Consider the following 18,703-nt stretch of genomic DNA (forward strand, 5'->3'; position numbering starts at 1 on the left):
TACACCTGTACCTGAAAGATCTGCAACTGATACAGGTACTGTATCACATTAAAGGAAACAAAAAAAAGAAATATTAAAAAGACATAATTATGACTATCGACAGGACTATGAGAAAATTTCAAACAATAGTGTTTGTTAGCAAACAAAAAAAAAACAACTTCAATTACATCGACAGGAAATACAACGTAGGTAGACGAAAAAAATAACTTTTTTTAACTTAATTAGTTGCCACAACGATTTTCGAAGGTTCCCCTCGATTTCTTTGGGATGCCATTATCAGATCCTGGTTTCCTTATCGTGGTACCCTTGGGATATGTCCTTTCCAACAAAAGAAGAATTATTAAACGACGAAGTTACTCGCGAACGTACATAATATATATATACACAATCGAATTGAGAAACCTCCTCCTTTTTTGAAGTCGGCTAAAAAAGAAACCTTGGACAGGTTAAAAATTGAAATAGGTTGTAAATTGTAGTTGGCTTGTTTCGTTTGCGAGAAAATACAAATACATAAGAAAGAATTGTTTACAAATGCGTTAACAAACACATTTGATTCATAAAAATGACATTGACATAAAATAGACAATAAAACTAATCGTTATTATAAATTGAAGAAATCTTACGAGCAAAAATACAAGAGCGGGTTGCGGGCACGTAAATTGAAATCGAAAATACTTTATTATTGAAAGAAAGCGAACAATTCTCGAGAAATGTGTTTGTTCTATCTCGACTTATTAAATTTTAGCCGTTGCTGCTATTGGTTTGTAAGAGATGTTGATTGGTTTGACTGAGCACACGGTTCGATTTGATAACAACTAGCAACTATTTATAAACTAAACTTATTTATAAAGATTTACGTATTATTTAAGCGTTTGATTGCAATGAGCAGATATTTTTAAAATGGTTACAAATTATTACTATTTGAAAAGTTGTATATTTCTTAGGTATTTTCGTTAACTGCGAACAAATTTTGAAAAATCTTTTTTTTAAAGACTCCAGAGTTTGTCTTATGTTTACCAAATCTAGATATGATCGAAGAATTTCAGAAAAATGAAGTAACTTTGGATTCCTCCAAAGTATTTTAAGATCTTTGCTACTTTTAATGTATTTTTTTATATTTATTATATTTTAAGGGTTAAACTTTATCAGGATAGCAGCGCTGTCAAAAGAAATACTTCGGGACCAATAATACTTTTAGTCAATCATAATACCAATTCAGATTTAAAAAAAGACGAGACTCATAAAATTTTATTTGATTAGTTTTTAAGCCATAACAATAATAATACAACAAATTACTTGTAACAAAATAACACAGCTAAATGATTTTTAAATTGTCAAACTCTAATTTTTATCTTCATATTTAATATAAAATAAGTTTCATATCGAGGGAAAATAATAATAACTTAATTACGAAAGATAAAGAAAATTAATATTGTACGTCAGTAAATTAAGTAATAGTAAGAAAACGGAACGACGAAGATTATATGACGGACGATCTACTTAATGACAAAAGCCTGAGAGGGATCAAGTAAGGCTGGTTCAATAAATTGAGATTTAAGATGGAATTTATGTAAATAAATCATCAACACACTTCCGTCTCGCAGTTTATCAACGTTACGAAGTCAGATGTCGTCTGAACCAGATTTAGGTGGACCTCTGCCCCCGGACAGACTGTAGCTATTATATTCAAATTAAGTCCAGCGGGCCGAGGCTGACGGCCATTTGCTGAAAGTGATTTAGAGGTAAGACGTGGGATTATTTGCTACGAGACAGAAATAATCTTCGTGGTTTTGCGATAGTACCCTTTTTTGGATTATTATAATCTCGGAGACGCTTGGACTGACTACCAATATTTCATTGAATAACCATATTATACTATTAATCATATTTCATTATATACATATTATCAGCATAATTCATTAAGCATAACTAACATAATTTTCTAAAACCATATAATTATTATTATCATACTGTTTATAGAGTTTTATAGTATTTAATCATATTTATATAACTGAGATAGGGCACAGCAAGAAATTTCCTGCTCAAAATATGGAGCAGCCCGACTGGGGTAGTACCTCGACCTTACAGAAGATCACAGCTAAATAATACTGTTTTTAAGCGGAGTTGTGTTCTTGTTGGTGAGTAAAGTGACCAGAGCTCCTGAGTGGAATTGGGGATAAGGTCGGCAACGCGCTTGCGATGCTACTCTGGTGTTGCAAGCGTCTATAGGCTACGGTAATTGCTTACCATCAGGTGAGCCGTACGCTTCTTTGCCGACCGAGTTGTACAAAAAAAGTAACATTTTGTTAAGAAATCTGTGTTGATGGTAAATTATATTTTTTATTAATTTCTTTTGAAAATCTATTTAAAAAAAAGCAACGAAATTAATTACTACAATTCTTCAAATTTAAATAACCAAACAAAATCTGTCAAATTTATTTACATACTAGCTGACCCGGCGAACTTCGTATCGCCTAACACAAACTTTATCGTATGGTATTAAAGTTCAAATTCACTTTTAAGTGTTATCAGAAATCTTTTGTATGGGAGTATAGAAAAGTGTTGTTTTTAGACTTTTTCAGGAAATTTAATTTTTTTTTTTTTTTTAGAATTTTTCTCTCCGTAAGAACGGAGAAAAGAGAATTAAGAAGAATTAGCGAAATCGGTCCAACCGTTCTCGAGTTTTGCGCTTAGCAACACATTCAGCGGCTAATTTTTATATTATAGATAGGAAAGAAAACACAAATAAATTGGTGTAACAATTGGTGTTTATTAAATTTAGGATAAATAAAATTTATGATAAAATTCCTGAACTGCTGAAATATTTCAAAAGTTTTTCAAACAAAAAATAGAACGCAGAAGACGCAATAAAACAACAAGAGACATTTAAAACTATGTCGACTCTAGTCAGCACAGCGGATTTAAAAGATTCTAGCATAAAATATCTTTTATAAAGCTAGCTTACCAATGAGCTGGTGTTGGTTAAATAATAAAGTGTTCAGTTATTTTTAATAAATATTTATTGCAATCGTATTAAAGTAGGTCATTATTATAAATACCACTTTATAATCAACTTTATTTCTAAATTGAGAAAGTTATTTAAAGTTACAATTTTATTAGCTTATTAATTTAGGAGTCAGGCATAATCGTTTAAAATTAAAAATACATATTTTTTAACATGTTGTATCTTCTGTTTTAACTTTAATTGAAATCGTGGAATGTTGTTTTTTCGAAATTTTGGAATGGAAACTTTTTTAGCTCCTACAGTAATATACGAAACGTAAGTCACTTTCTGTGTGTGTGGTCTCGTGCTGTGTGGCTACGGCACCAAAGAATATAGCCTCCCACTCTCTTCTCGTGGGTGTCGTAAGAGGCGACTAAGGGATAACAAGGTTCCACTACCACCTTGGTACTTAAGAAGCCGACCGATGGCGGGATAACCATCCAACTGCTGGCTTACGAATACACTGGCCGAAGACGGGCAGCAGCGTCTTCAGTGTGACAAAGCCTGCGGTCATCAATCCGCCTGCCCAGCGTGGTGACTATGGGCAACACACATGAGTTCAGGCATTTTTGGCGCGAACTTGTGGAGGCCTATGTCCAGCAGTGGACTGCAATAGGCTGGAATGATGATGATGAACTCTCTTACTATTTTCACTAACTTATATCTTCCTCTCAAATTCCGTTCACCTCGCCCGCTCACACTCATCTTTTTGTGATCGGGCGAGGCGAACGAAAGTTAAGAGGGAGATATAAGTTAAATGGCGCAAAAGAAGCCTTATTTCAGTCGCATGGTCTAAAGCACACTCGTTTTAGGGATCCGTACCTTAAAAGGAAAAAACGGAACCCTTATAGGATCACTTTGCTGTCCGTCTGTCTGTCAAGACCCTTTGTCTCAGGAACGCGTAGAGGTATCGAGCTGAAATTTGTATCAAATACTCAAATCTATTGTCCTTTATAGCTGCGAAATAATCAAACTTCTAAGCCAACGCAATTAAAGGATACAGCCGTTTATGCCGTAGATTTTCAATACTCGCAAGGGAATCAAAACCTACAGGGTACTTCCCGTGAACTCAAAATATTAAAATTCGGTAGAAAGCAACGTCATATATCACAGATATAGGAAAAATTGACGCCGCGTTGGCGCAGCGGTTACAGCCATGGATTGTACCTGTTGCTCTGGCGGTTGCGGGTTCGATCCCCGCACATGACAAACATTTGTATTGGCCATAAAGGTGTTTGCCGTGGTCTGGATGTTTGTGCAGTCCTTGTGGTTCTCCCCACCGTGCCTCGGAGAGTACGTTAAGCCGTCGGTCCCGGTTGTTGTCATGTACACCTGATAGGGATCGTTACTCGTAGTAGGGAATATATCCGCCAACCCGCATTGGAGCAACGTGGTGGATTAAGCTCTGATCCTTCTCCTACAAGGGGAAAGAGGCCTATTCCCAGTAGTGGGATATTACAGGCTGAAGCGTGTCATAGGAAAAATTGCGAAAAGCATAATTTTTATGTTCCATCATATAATAAAAATATTTTTAATAATTTTGTTTGTACGGAACCCTCGCTGCACAAGTCCGCTCGCACTTGGTCGGTTTTTAAATATTATTTTTACTATATTCTGCTACTGAATTGGTGTATTCAGTAGCAGTAAGCACAGCTTGAGCCAGTCATATTAGTTCGTCATAAACCGAGTCATGAATATCCAATTTCGAAAGCTACGTAATTCTTTCTCTTTCGTTAAAGGAAAAGATACATTTTCTTAAGAATAAAGTAGGTACCCTTACTTTTCCAGCAGTTCGAACATTTATAAGCTGGGCACGATATATCATGAAACTATCGATCTCTTTGAGCCGTAGATACTATACTCGTAGAAGTGGTAGCAAAAAACACTGAGCGTGACCAAGAAAAATCTGCCAAAAGAAACGAAATTATCCATCAGTCGAAAATTTCAATGTTGGTATTCCGGAAATACTATTTATTCTCGTTAATACTTGTTAAAGTAAGTAAATAGTTATTGAAACTAGTGGTAGCCCAGTGGTCGAAATGCAACCATAATTAATTCAAATTATAAGTTTGAAAATTATTAAGGTTCTGTTGTCAGAGATTATACTTCTGTAATAATAAACAAAAGATTATACATATATGTGTGTTTGTGTGTGGGTCAAATACATCGTGTGTAATGTGTAATGTTTTTTATTGAGTTAATGTATTTTTATGCATAATTGTAAAAAAAATATCAGCACTCTGCACTCCTCTATATATACAATAAGTGTGCGAAATTTGATAGTCCTCCGGCAGCGCAAATTTCGAAAAAAAGTGCACAAAGTTTTTTTTCACGTATTAACATATGTATAGATTATGGAATCCATTTATTGTTCTTTGAAATAGCAAAAAATAATGTTTTATGCGTATAAAATTAGTCATTTTTGTTTATCTACTTTTACACTATATTTTAACAAAATAAACATTAATTAATATGGAATTATTAATAATATAAATAGTTCCAAAAGTTTTAATATGCACGAAACATGAATATTTTGTTTATATATAACTGCTGACTCGGCAAACGTTGTCTTGCCGCAAAACGCTATTTAAAAATAGGGGTTTGTGGTAAAAGAGTGAACGTTTTGGGTTGTATGTATTTTTTGACGCCAAATCATAATAAAATAAAAGATAAATAATTTATCTAAAAATTAAAAAAAATAGGGGTGGACTACCCTTGATATTTACGGGGATGAAAAATAGGTGTTGTTCGATTCTCAGACCTACCCAATATGCACACAAAATTCCATGAGAATCGGTCAAGCCGTTTCGGAGGAGTTTAACTACAAACACCGCGACACGAGAATTTTATATATTAGAATAAATAAGTAACTTTTACTTCTTACACTATTTAAAATACTGTTAATATATCAATTTTATATCTTAAAAGGCCTACAGACAAGTTTTTAACAAAGAATCATGTAATTTAAAGGTAATCCTTTGTTACAATAATTGTACCTTATGCTAGTTAAAAAAGCACTTATTATACATTTTATTTATCATAAAAAAATTGATTTCATCTGAAATATTATTTTTTCTTTGATATTCACTAATGTACAAAACCTATTCTCACTAGCCCATTGGCACAGTTTGTAATGACCCTGCTTTCTGCTTCGCACGTTGTGGTTTTCATTCCCGCTTGAGCTTGAGTCTGGATATAATATTTGTATATATGTATCTATGTATTATTTCCATTCATATTTATCATTAAAAAAAAAACAAATAAACAAAAGCAGTTGTCTATTACCTATAATAAAAGCATTAAGTTGCTTACCTTAGGAATAGACGTCCGTGTGTGAATGTTACATGATATTTATTTAGTATATTCGTACAATTGGACAATCATGTATATAGCAATATCCTAAGTAAACAACTCAACACAATTGACATTTTGAAGTGACGATAGTAAATAGTCAGAGGTACAATTATTTACATACAAAATAAAGTTCATATTCCGATGTCATTTGTGACTGCCACTCTGTTCAGAGAACAACACTGCAAAGTTAGTCGCAACCTAATTTACACTGAACGACTCGACTAGAGGCGTCGAAGCGTCGGAAGTGGGTTACGTCACTTTTGTGGCCACCTGCTCAGTACTAGTTAGGTTTGAAACTGTTACAAACTGGTGTGATAGCTCTTGTCATATTGGTTGAAGTTATGTGTAATATCAAAATAGTTATCCGTCAGGGAATGTTGGAAATTGAAACAAACTGCATAATCTCGTCAATGGCATATTGTTCTATAGTTCTTTTACTGAAGTTTCCTCTTAGTGATATAGAGTACTGATAGAGCATTTATGCTACGTAAAAAGGAACGTTTGAATGTAATTCTTTCAGATCTCGATGAAATTTAAATTTGACCACGTGGCTTTCGATTAAATTAAAAATCATCGATCGGTACACCCAGTAAAAAGTTATACGGATTTTCAAGGGTTTCCCTCGATTTCTCTGGGATCCCATCAGTTGATTCTGGTTTCCTTATCATGCTACCTAGGATATCTCCTTTCCAACAAAAAAAAGAATAATCAAAATCGGTTCATAAACGACGAAGATATACCCGAACATACATTAAATATATATATAATTAATTATTTTACTAAACAATCTTATTTAAATTAATTACTAAGCCTTTATATGTGTATGTAAACATAGGCAGTATTTTTTTTCAGATTATCATTTCATATTTTAAATATCTAGTCATAAAAATAGGAATATTTCTAAAGAATAAAATTCTTTACCTGCTGATAAATCGTATGGCAAACTCATACTGATTTTCCGCATCCATAACTTCAATATTACAGAGGGTAATCAAAATAAAATGAATCGATGAGCGGTCTCTCGAGTACCCATTTTAATATCGAATATTTAATAACTTAATATCGATTATTGAGTTCACAATGAATTTTTTACGGGTGCTCATTTTTAATAACTCCCCGTTCGAGAGATGAACATGCAGATTTTCATGTTAATTTTTTTTACGATTTAATGGACTTCATTACAGCAAATGTAATTAAGAAATTTGTTTAATGAGTTTTTATATTGAATATATAAAAAAAATATTGTTGGAATTTATTTTCTTTGTAAATGATTTATTTTTTAATCGTCCCAACAGACACTGTGCTTCGAATTTAATTTCAGTATAATCAAAGATTTCAGAAACATTTTTTTTTTAATTTTTGTTTCGTTTAAAAGTTTTAATCAGAAATCAGTTGAATTAGACTACCTATTTTAAAAATGCGCTTATTGACGAATAGCACTTAATTTTCATGTTTATAGATTGACTATTATTTATTACGATCTTTTATAGTTATAGTTGTAGTTTTATATACGTTTCAGCCTGTAATATCCCACTACTGGGCATATGCCTCTTTCCCCATGTAGGAGAAGGATCAGAGCTTAATCCACCACGATGCTCCAATGCGGGTTGGCGGATATATTTCCTACTATGAGTAACGATCGCTATCAGGTGTACATGATAACAACCGGGACCGACGGCTTAACGTGCTCTCCGAGGCACGGTGGGGAGACCCACAAGGATTGCACAAACATCCAGACCACGGCAAATACCTGTATGGCCAATACAAATGTTTGGCATGTGTGGAGATCGAACCCGAAACCGCCAGCGCAACAGGTACAATCCATGGCTGTAACCGTTACGCCAACGCGGCGTTGTTCTATATATTATTGTGTTACTCTTGCTAACACTCCATTAGGTCTATATAAACGTTACCATTTTTTTGCAGCTTGGGTAGTATTTTCCTTTCTTAAAGTTAAACTTTAAAAATATACCGAATTTCTTCGTTGGATTCACTCATTTTGGTGGACAGAAAAACAAAAAAAAAAGCGGGAAACTGTTTGTTGTTTTTACTTTTTTATTTCATTCTTAAAATGTCACCTTTTATGGTATCAAAACCAGTCAAACAATACAACCAAAAAGATTTTGTTGTTTTCACCGACCTTTTTTTATGTATGTAAACCACATTTTAACAAATTACTAGTCATTTATAAATTGAATAAACACATTTTATTTTTGAAGCCATTTAATTATAAATAATCATATTTCCATTCATTGCTTTTGTTAACAAATTATTATAATGAAGTTTAATAATTTAAGCCGAAACCAACAATACCACAATCATATTTCACAGAAAAAAAAAATACTCATAAATTACAGTGCTTACCGATATCTATTGTCGGTCAAAGCAAATAAGTCTAAATATTTCGTAAATAATATTTTGTAAAAAGAAATCTTCAAAGAAAAATTTACACCACAAAAATAATTAAAGTAAACACGGATTCCTTTTCCGCAGTAGATTTTTCTCACAATATTCGGTATTAGAATGAATATAATATAATATAAATAAATATAAATAAGTATCTTTTTTCAAAGACTGTTCAATGTTCGATAATATAATACAAAAGAACGTCTTAAATTGTGAGAACTAAGCACAAAGAACTAAGCAAATACAAGTACAAGCTATCAACGTAGTTCAAGTTTCAAGATACATAAATTCGATTGTTCTTTGGAAAGAATATAAAATAAGCTGGGAAGAAAAAGCCAGGCCGCGCTGAGGTTAGTAGCTGGCTTTAAGTTGGAATTCACGATGAAACGGTTGGTTATCGCATCGATCTCTTGTCAAGCTCAACTTTAGATTCATAATTTTTTTTTTATTTGAACTTTCATCGTATTCCATGTCTTTTTTAGAAGGAAATAGTGTCGAATATAAATAAATAAATATGTTAAACTTTTCTATGTATGATTTTTATTTTCAAATAAGTTTATTAATTGTATATGAGTTGGGTTTCACATACTATGGTAATATAAACAGCACAGTTTGCTCCATATGTAGCAAATTATTATAGTCATACCAAATCTTTTTTACTTAAATTTTTTTACTTAAATGTACATAAAAACTATTGTTATATAATATTTTTATAGATTATAAATTGTTAAAAATAACAACTAACATCATAGATAATTTAAAAATGTTATTTTTATATACGAAAAAAGTAAAATTATAAACCATTATGGCAGATGACCTTTCTTAATAAACAGACTTCAAAAGCATGAAAAATATTTTTAGACTCATTCGTCTGATTTTAAGATACTCGTATAGACAAAAAAGTTTGTATATATCCATTTATATTATTGAAACACGTTCGATTTAAAAAACGGAAAACTGAACGTATTTTTCAGATTATATATGTAAAATAAAAAAATAATAATTAAATTTTTTAAGACTATGGTCAAAGACAAATGCAAAATTCCAGCTAATTACCTCCCAGCTACCAGATCGTAATAAAGCTGAGAGTGATTCTTTTCTCGGTCGCAGAATGGTATATTTCCACGAGAGTTTGCTTTGTTATATTAAAAAGATCAAAAAATATTTGGGTTTTACTAAGGTAGGGTGATAACAGGATATCCTGATCAAAATCTGGAGCAGACCGACTGGGGAAGTATCTCGACCTTACAGAAAATCAAAGCTAAATAATATTGCTTTTAAGCAGTGTTGTGTTCCTGTGGTGAGTAAGGTATCCAGAGCTCTTGGGGAGGCCCCGACTCTAAGTAGGGTTGGCAACGGACTTGCAATTATTCTTGTGTCGCAGGCATCTATAGGCTATGGTAATCGCTTACCATCAGGTAAGCCGTACGCGTGTTTGCAGACCTATTTGTATAAAAAAAATTGATATTAATCTTTACAACTATATAGCATTTAATATCTAGCCTACTATGTAGTGCATCATTTTGACTTCATATCTTATGTTTTTTAAGGCTAGCAACAAAAGGTGCCTCCCGTTCTCACTATCAACTCCCGGTAATATTAATGCTGATTTAGCTAGATCATAATTCGAAACTACACATGAAATAAGCGCATATGAACATAAATTATTCATTTAACACAACAAAGGTGTGTGTCATAAATCAAGAATTTTTGTTTTACAGAAAAGCGAAATAGTCGTTTGTTTTAAATATATTTATTCTAGCGGTTGAGGGGTTCGATCCCCGCATATAACAAACATTTGTATCGGCCATAGAGATGTTTGCCGTGATTTGGTCGTTTGTGCAGTCCTTGTGGGTCTCACCAGCGTGCCTCGGAGAGCACGTTGAGCCATTAGTCCCGGTTGTTATCATGTACAATTGATAGCGATCGTTACTCTCTTTCTATCTTAAGCTCTGATTCTTCTTCTACATGGGGAAAGAGGCCTATGCCCAGCAGTGGGATATTACAGGCTGAAGCGTTTAAATATATTTATAGTAACATATGTATATAAGTTATTAATTTTAGTTATTGGAAAAAAAACGCAACACAGAATATGTTATAATTTCTTGAGACGCAATAACAAATCTTACATAAAACTTAGAAAGTATATAATATTCATACCTCCTTAATGAACGTCTTACTACGTTTTATACCTCCAATTAAGTATAACCTTTAAAGGTTACCTTGAGTGCTTAATATTAAATAAGCCATCTCATACATTTTACCTATGCTTTAGAACTCAACTTAATATTTCATAAATAAATGTTTTGACAAACGGTACCAGTTATAATACAAACAGTATGTACCCAAGTGAATCTAGGAAAGTAACAAATTACGAATGAAAAATGGTTTTTAAAATTTAGGTACTATTAATGACCTGGCTGACCCGAGTGAAGTTATTCTGTCATGTGAAGTCGAGTCGAGTTTGGACATAGCTACATATTACCGTTTCATTTTTATTAATAAACTCGTAGATTATTAATAAATTATCATTTAATACTCACCAACGACGTGTATGTATGCAGAACGAACTTGGGTGTGGAATGATGGAGCATCAGCGGATACTTCGCACCGGTACCGACCAGCGAGCGCCCTTGTGGCATCCCTTAGAACGACTTGTTGGGATGTTGATCTTGATACCTGCAACAAGGATATAATATAGTATAGCAAAACGACGATTTAGACCACACGACTGAAGTAAAACTTCTTTAGATCCATTTCTTATATCTCCCTATCAACACCCGTTCGCCTCACCCGATCACACTTTTCGTATCGCTCTCGTGACGCATTCACCAGCTTACTCACCAAATTAAAGGTGCTTAAAGAAGTTTACTTCAATAGTTATCTACGACCTTTTGTAGTTGACTGTAGGTTTATAGGTGTATTAAATGTCAATGCTTGTGTATGTGGTGTATGTGTCCAAATCAATCTTAGAACGCACAGCTTAACGTTTTTAAAGATTTTAATAGACATCGTGCTATCATATCCATTATATTTGTACGCGTGACATCTTAATATATTGAAGTATTACTAGTTTTTTTCGTAAGAATGGAAATTTAATTTATGTATAACAATAAACAATGATAAAGGTCCCATACTGAACTGGCTGGTTGTAGGATCAAATTTTGTATTATATTTCTGGGAACACACATAAAACGAACGCCGATGATAAACATCTGTTTGACCTAAACAAACATTTTTCATTTACTGAGACCGGACTTGCAACCGCTAGCTCAAAATACAATTATCGTGATCGAATGGTAATCGAATCGTATTATATTAAACAATAAGAAGTATAGAATTATTTTCGTTATAAAAACATTGATGTGATTTTTTTTCTTCGAAGAACAATCAAATTTTAATAAAAAAACACAAATCTTTAAAAAAGTTAGAAGCACTCTCAGCTCTCTTCTAAATTTGTGATCGGAGTGGTTTAAAAGGTTTTAGTTTTCACTTTTTTTCTGTAAATTTCATATACAATATCTTCCTCTAATCGAATCCATTAAAGAACGAGGTTCTAATCGTTTTTTTAATTATGAATAGATGATCTACGAAGTGGTGTAGGGCCGCAACGGGATTAGTAATTATAATTAATCATCATCAGCCTGTTACAGTCCACTGCTTGAAGTAATCCTCCCCCAGGGTACGCCACAAGACCCGCTCTTCACTACCAGCTGCCCTTTTAATTTAAATCGTTGGCCCATCTAGCTGGAGGGCCAATACTGACCCAACACTACGTTTTTAAATCCACAGTAATTATTATATGATAATTTCATTACAAATAAGAACAGATGTTGTCAATATCTTTATTTAACCCAGCAAACGTAAAGGGATTCAATTTTTTCAGTAAAGGGATTATAGCAGTTTCCAATGTTTAACATAACTTAAAGTAATATAAAAACATCAAAATCAATCGTCTTCTATTTTAGCCACGACACATTACATCTAAAAGTATTAAACATAATAATTACATATTACAATGCTTATTTATTACCCACAGATTAAAGTAACTTTTTTTTAATTAAAGATATACTAACATAAACTTAAAGACAGACTGTAAGGGCGTAATCAGACGGGCCTTACCACCTACCACTAACTACTACCTAACCACTGCGACACAGGGCACTGGCCCCAACACAGACTGTAGTTAATTCATTGTCTTATAGTATTTCTCTGAAGTAAAACTTACGAAACATAACTCTCTCTCTTCCTATATTCACTAACTTATTTCTCCTTCTCAACTTCCGTTTTCCTCGCCCGATCACATTTTTTGTTGCACTCTCGTCACGCATTCACCAGCTTACTCCCCAAGTAAAGTGTGTATAAAGAAGTTGTACTTCAATAATATTTAATTAATACTAGAACAATTGATTTATATAACGCTACTCATAAATACATTAAACGCGCGCAGACTCATCTGTTACCAGTAACTCACTATATTATTCAAATGAATTTCATTTCCATTAAAAGCAACATCGCTATATCGCGTTTGACGTTATTTACTGTTTCCGCTGCTTAAATTTCATATACAATGAATTTATCGTGTTATTTAATATGTATATAGAATTTCCCGATAGCATGTCAAAGAGGAAAACTAATAATATAAAAATCAGTTAATTATGAATTAGACTTAATAACCAATTCGATTGGTATTGATATTCCATTGGTGACGCCACGTTGGCGCAACGCTCTTAGTCATGATTGTGCCTGTTACGCTGGCGGTTGCGGGTTCGATCCCCGCACATGACAAACATTTGTATAGGCCATACAGGTGTTTGCCATGGTCTGGGTGTTTGTGCAATCCTTGTGAGTCTCCCCATCGTGCCTCTGAGAGCACGTTAAGCCGTCGGTCCCGGTTGTTCTCATGTTCACCTGATAGCGATCGTTACTCATAGTAAGGAATATATCCGCCAACCTGCATTGGAGCAGCATGGTGGATTAAGTTCGATCCTTCTCCTACATGGGGTAAGACGCGACGGATATTACAGGCTGAAGCGTATTATATTTTCACGGAACTACTATAAGAAAACGAAAGAGAGAGGAAGAGAGGGGAGAAGCGGTTGAAAGAGAGGAATAAATATTAAACAGACCACTTGTTATTACTAAATATCTTCCACAATGACATATGTGTATAAATCTGTAATGTCTTGATAAATAGGTAATACACATTACAATACAACTTAATCGAAGTGGACTCCTTTAAACTTGTAAAGTATAAAACTTCATTGCGAAATATTATATTAGCGACAATAGACAACCTATTTTTTTTTCCAGTATTACATTTTCATGAAATAGAAGATTATTGCACGGAGTGTCAAACTTCAAAGACATTTTCGCTCAAACGCGCATAAATGTTTCCATGCACTGTTCATAGCTCATAATTAATCTCTTCTTACCCTGCTTCAGTGCCCAGCATTAACCCGCGTCCCAGTTCTTTTATCGACCAGCTATTGGAAAATAAAATTCCCTTCTTGTTTATCAAGCTTCATTCTAATTTCTAGCGACATCGCTTGTATTATTATCATCATCTTAAAGTGTTTCCTTTTTGATAAAGTTGATTTATTGTATCCGTTAAAGGATAAATTCTTGTGCGGTATTTAAAACACTGTTTTCTTTTTTCTTAAATTAAAATGTGTTATTTTGACAAACAGGACATTTGCTGAGCAGCATTTGCAGTTTAATTGTTTGCTTGCAAGTGAAAATCACTTCAATTACATCAGCAAGTAATGCAATGGTATTATAGGTAGATAAAAAAATAGTCAAGTAAATACACATTATTAAAAATAATTAAAAAAATAGTCATCAGATAACAATCGATTTGAAATGGAGCAAATGACAAGCATTAGTTTTCGATTAAGAACAAAAAAATTATCAAATCGGTACACCGAGTAAAAAGTTATGAGCATGTCAATTAAAAATGGTCTAATTTTAGTATGTAAAATGTTTGGTGATGGAAATTATGTTGTAATTACAGTGTTTTTACCCACATAATATGTTGATAGTCTCCCATGTAAGTGACTGTGTGTTTTCAATGAGAAAATAAATATTCTTTAAACCTAAGAATTAGTCGACATGTACACGTTCAGACATTAAAAAAATCATCAAATACTTATTTACTACGAAATAAAACTGTAGTAAAATTTAGTTTGAATTTATTCAAACGTAAAATTACCTCACGAGTGGAAATTAAATCATGCAACTAAAAACTAAAAAAACTGAATTATTTATTGACTCATTTATTTTCAAATCGATAGAAATAAAATATATCGTACAGTATTAATTCGAATGCATACTTTTTTTTAAAACTAAATAAACAACACAATACAAAACTGATGCCTGGTGATTTGGCACGGGACCCGAACCAGTCAATGTTCTACTCATTCTGACTATCAACTATGTCGTTCGCGCTTAGGTATATTTGGAAATAGATTCACTGGCAAAGAGAAATGGTTTCGGTTCGTTCGAAGAATAAGAAAAGCGAAAGGTATTTTTCTATTTTCGGGTAATATTCCCTCATTTGTTACTTTTAGTGTGCTTATTATACGAATAGAGTGACTAGTAATCCCCGATGCGAAAGTATTATATATATTTTTTGTTATTTTTACATAACAATATAATTTTGTATTGATTTTAGAGGGTTTTATTGGGCGTATCTTTTATTAAAAAATATATTTGGATAAATAAAATATCTGAACAGATGAAAAAAAAATAACTTAATATTTATGGGTATTTGATTTTTCTTTTTTCTGTTGTCTACCAACTTTAAATGCATGTCTTTTTTATGTGTAAAATATCTTTTAAATATTTCATATTAACAGTCTAGTAACTTTTAGTTTACTACCATTTAAGTTTTCAAATATATTTTATCATATACTTCTTGTGTACTTAGCTCAGAGAAGACTTGACTATAGAATACCACATAATGGAAAGGCACATAAATCCACTTAAAATGTCGCCAAGCTACTGTTGAGAATCTTATACATCCACGTCTTCCCTCTACTCATACTTGCATCAACGATTCTTAAACTAATATTTCTTGCTTATCCCTTTTATAAAAATGTATAAACTAAATGGTAAATGTTTGTTGTTTCTACTTTGCTCCTATAAGTCAGTTTGATGTGTTATCAACTTCAACTGTATTTTTTCCTAAACAAAATAACAAAAAACTCAAATTTCATCGACAAGTATAAACATTAATAGTAATCACTCAAAAAATACTCGTCGAATCTTTCTAAAATTTAAATGGAACCATACAACAAGCATCAGCCTTCAAACAAAAAAAAAAATCAGAATTTGTACCAATACGGTAAAGAGTTATGAGGTAACTCACAAATAAAACACAACAAAAATTAGACAGTTCTCCTTTTTTTTAAGGTCGACTTAAAAAAACAATCTGGAAATCTAGAAAAATAGGTATTGAAGTCAAGCCCTATACATAAATAAACAAACTCTCCAGTTTTATTATACATAGCATATACAAAATTGAGTCAAATGAGTTTATATGCACCATTACTTCTTCCGTTTCACGATGCATTGCTTTGTTTATTGCTTTGTCAGTTACTCCGTTTCTTTTAAAGATCTACTCATTGTTAAAAAGGAACTGCGGAGTATCTTTCCGATTCTTCTCAACAGAATCTATATTCCGAATCATACGACAAATATAATTATAGTTTGTAAAATGACGAACCAAAAGCTTTTTTGAATCCTGTTTGAATGAAGTAATTTATGATTTTTATTTCTATTCAGTATCTTCAGTCTAGTATTATGTATTTGCACATTAATTATGGAGTTCATCAATGCTAAGTAAATTTTTCCTTTTAACGATACAACAATTAAGGTTCAGCTGTTATGATTTAACGGCTATAAATGTTACGTTTGAATTTAAACCTATAACAAAGAAATAATTTTTTTACTAATCAAACTGCTCAATAAAATACTTTACTTAATACATTGCCTACGTAATTGATTTCTTCAACGTTTTACCAATTACAATTACTAACGATGTCTGAAACCCAAATACATATATCAGCTTAAAGGTCCGCATGGTATAACACTAATGACATTGGGCCACCTGTTTAGAAAAGGACGCAGTACTATGTGCGGGTGTAATCTAAACTAATTGGCAGTCAGGTGGAGTAGCCATCTCAGCCCGATTACAGATCTGATGTGCCATTACGCTGCCTCACAAAGGGACAGTGAATGTATTAAAGCACTACTTCTACGACAGTTATGTGCTCCTGGTTCTCATATATTTCTCTCAGTGATACGATATTCTACATTGTATTTTGCGCTCGACGAATTTTGTAAACGTGTGATTTCTAAACCAAACAAACAAGTTACAAACAGTCTGCAACCTAATGTCTATTGAGGCATCTTTATGACGACGCATAGTTTTCCGAATTTTAATCAGATTATACCTGTATTTAAAGATTACAATCTGAAAATTTCAAATTTACTTTGCACCAAAGAAATACACGTGCATTATAGACAGGGGAAATAGTCTAAAACTTCTCCACAGATCACCAAAGAGGTGAAAAACTTGCTGGAAAATATCACGTGATTAATGAACTAACCCTAAATTAATCATAAATAATCATAATAATATACCTAATCAAAATAATCATCATCGATGCAGCTTCAAGACAAACGCACACATGTAAAGTGCCTGCAAGATATACACACACTAAACGATGTCACGTTGCATTGTGTGTTGTGAATAGGATCATCAGGCATATTAAATGGGTTAATGAGTCCTTCATTATTCTTAATTATGTGGTTGTCGTCTCGTGAATAATGTGTATGTGTTCTCATTCAACTTTGAAAATGTGTATTCTTTTCAAATCTGTTTTTCCTTTATAAAATACATTTTTATATGAGCTATGCGTGGCTATATACAGGAAGATTTATATCATATTATGTATTAGCATTAAAATTATAACATAATTGACAAAGCAGTGACTTGAAAAAATGGCATAGACACATGACAAAATTCATTATCATTAATTGTTTTTAAGTGTAACTGCGAAATTTTATGCTGATTTCTTGTCTGTAGAATTTACATTCCGAATAGCTTGTAGTGTTTTAGCAACAAATAATGATTTTTAATCTTTCATATTATTATATATACTTACTTTTAAATGAAAATTAAAAAGTGTTTTTTTGATATTATGATATAGGAGATTAGGGTAAACTAAAGAGAAAGCCAATTTTCATAAAGACGTTTAATGTACAAGAAAAAAACAACAATCAAAAGTCTATTATTTACTAGAAACAATATAATAAAAACACCAGACTTGCTTGCCAGCGGACCATAGTAAAAAACTAATAACATTCAATTTTCAAATGATTAATGTTTACTAAATATTCATTTTACAATTTACGTAAGTAATAGATAATCCAAGAGATTATAGTAAGTACAACACTACCAGCATAGAAACTGATTATCCTTTATGGATCTCCTTAACTCACTGTACGATAGAAGTGGCATTTCCACTCACCTATTAACATTTGTGGTTCCACATGACTGCACTCAATAACATTGAACTGACGTTAAAGCAATTTCGATCCCAAAACTGCAGTCAACAACGATCGCGCTTCGAGAGTCTCATAATAAATAATTATAGGACGTCGAGAGGCATTCTACGGGGTTTCGAAATTTTATCTGAATTTAATTTAACATTTCGCTATCGTTTGTTTATCGCATTATTATTTTTTGTAGATCTTTTTTTTTTAAGACTTTTACACGAATGAAGTTAAACGTAAACTTCGTAAACTTAACGTTTTACTTATGGGAATAGATGCATGTAGATAATTAATTTTCTATGTAAATAAAATTAATCGCTGAAATGAATAATTCTTTCTTCTGTTCGGTATTTCAAGGACAAGACTTGTATATTAAAT

The 18,703-nt window shown here is 32.5% G+C and overlaps 1 protein-coding gene across 1 annotated transcript in view; it reads right to left on the minus strand.

Annotated features, from left to right (window-relative positions):
• Positions 1–18,703, minus strand: part of LOC123654771 — a 213,070-nt gene that overhangs the window by 161,345 nt on the left and 33,022 nt on the right. The window contains exon 3 of the mRNA XM_045590656.1: positions 11,308–11,443. Coding sequence (XP_045446612.1) covers positions 11,308–11,443 — 136 coding nt within the window. The remainder of the gene's footprint in view (positions 1–11,307; positions 11,444–18,703) is intronic.

The sequence above is a fragment of the Melitaea cinxia genome, chromosome 6 (genome assembly GCF_905220565.1).
Source record: "Melitaea cinxia chromosome 6, ilMelCinx1.1, whole genome shotgun sequence".
NCBI lineage: Eukaryota > Metazoa > Arthropoda > Insecta > Lepidoptera > Nymphalidae > Melitaea > Melitaea cinxia.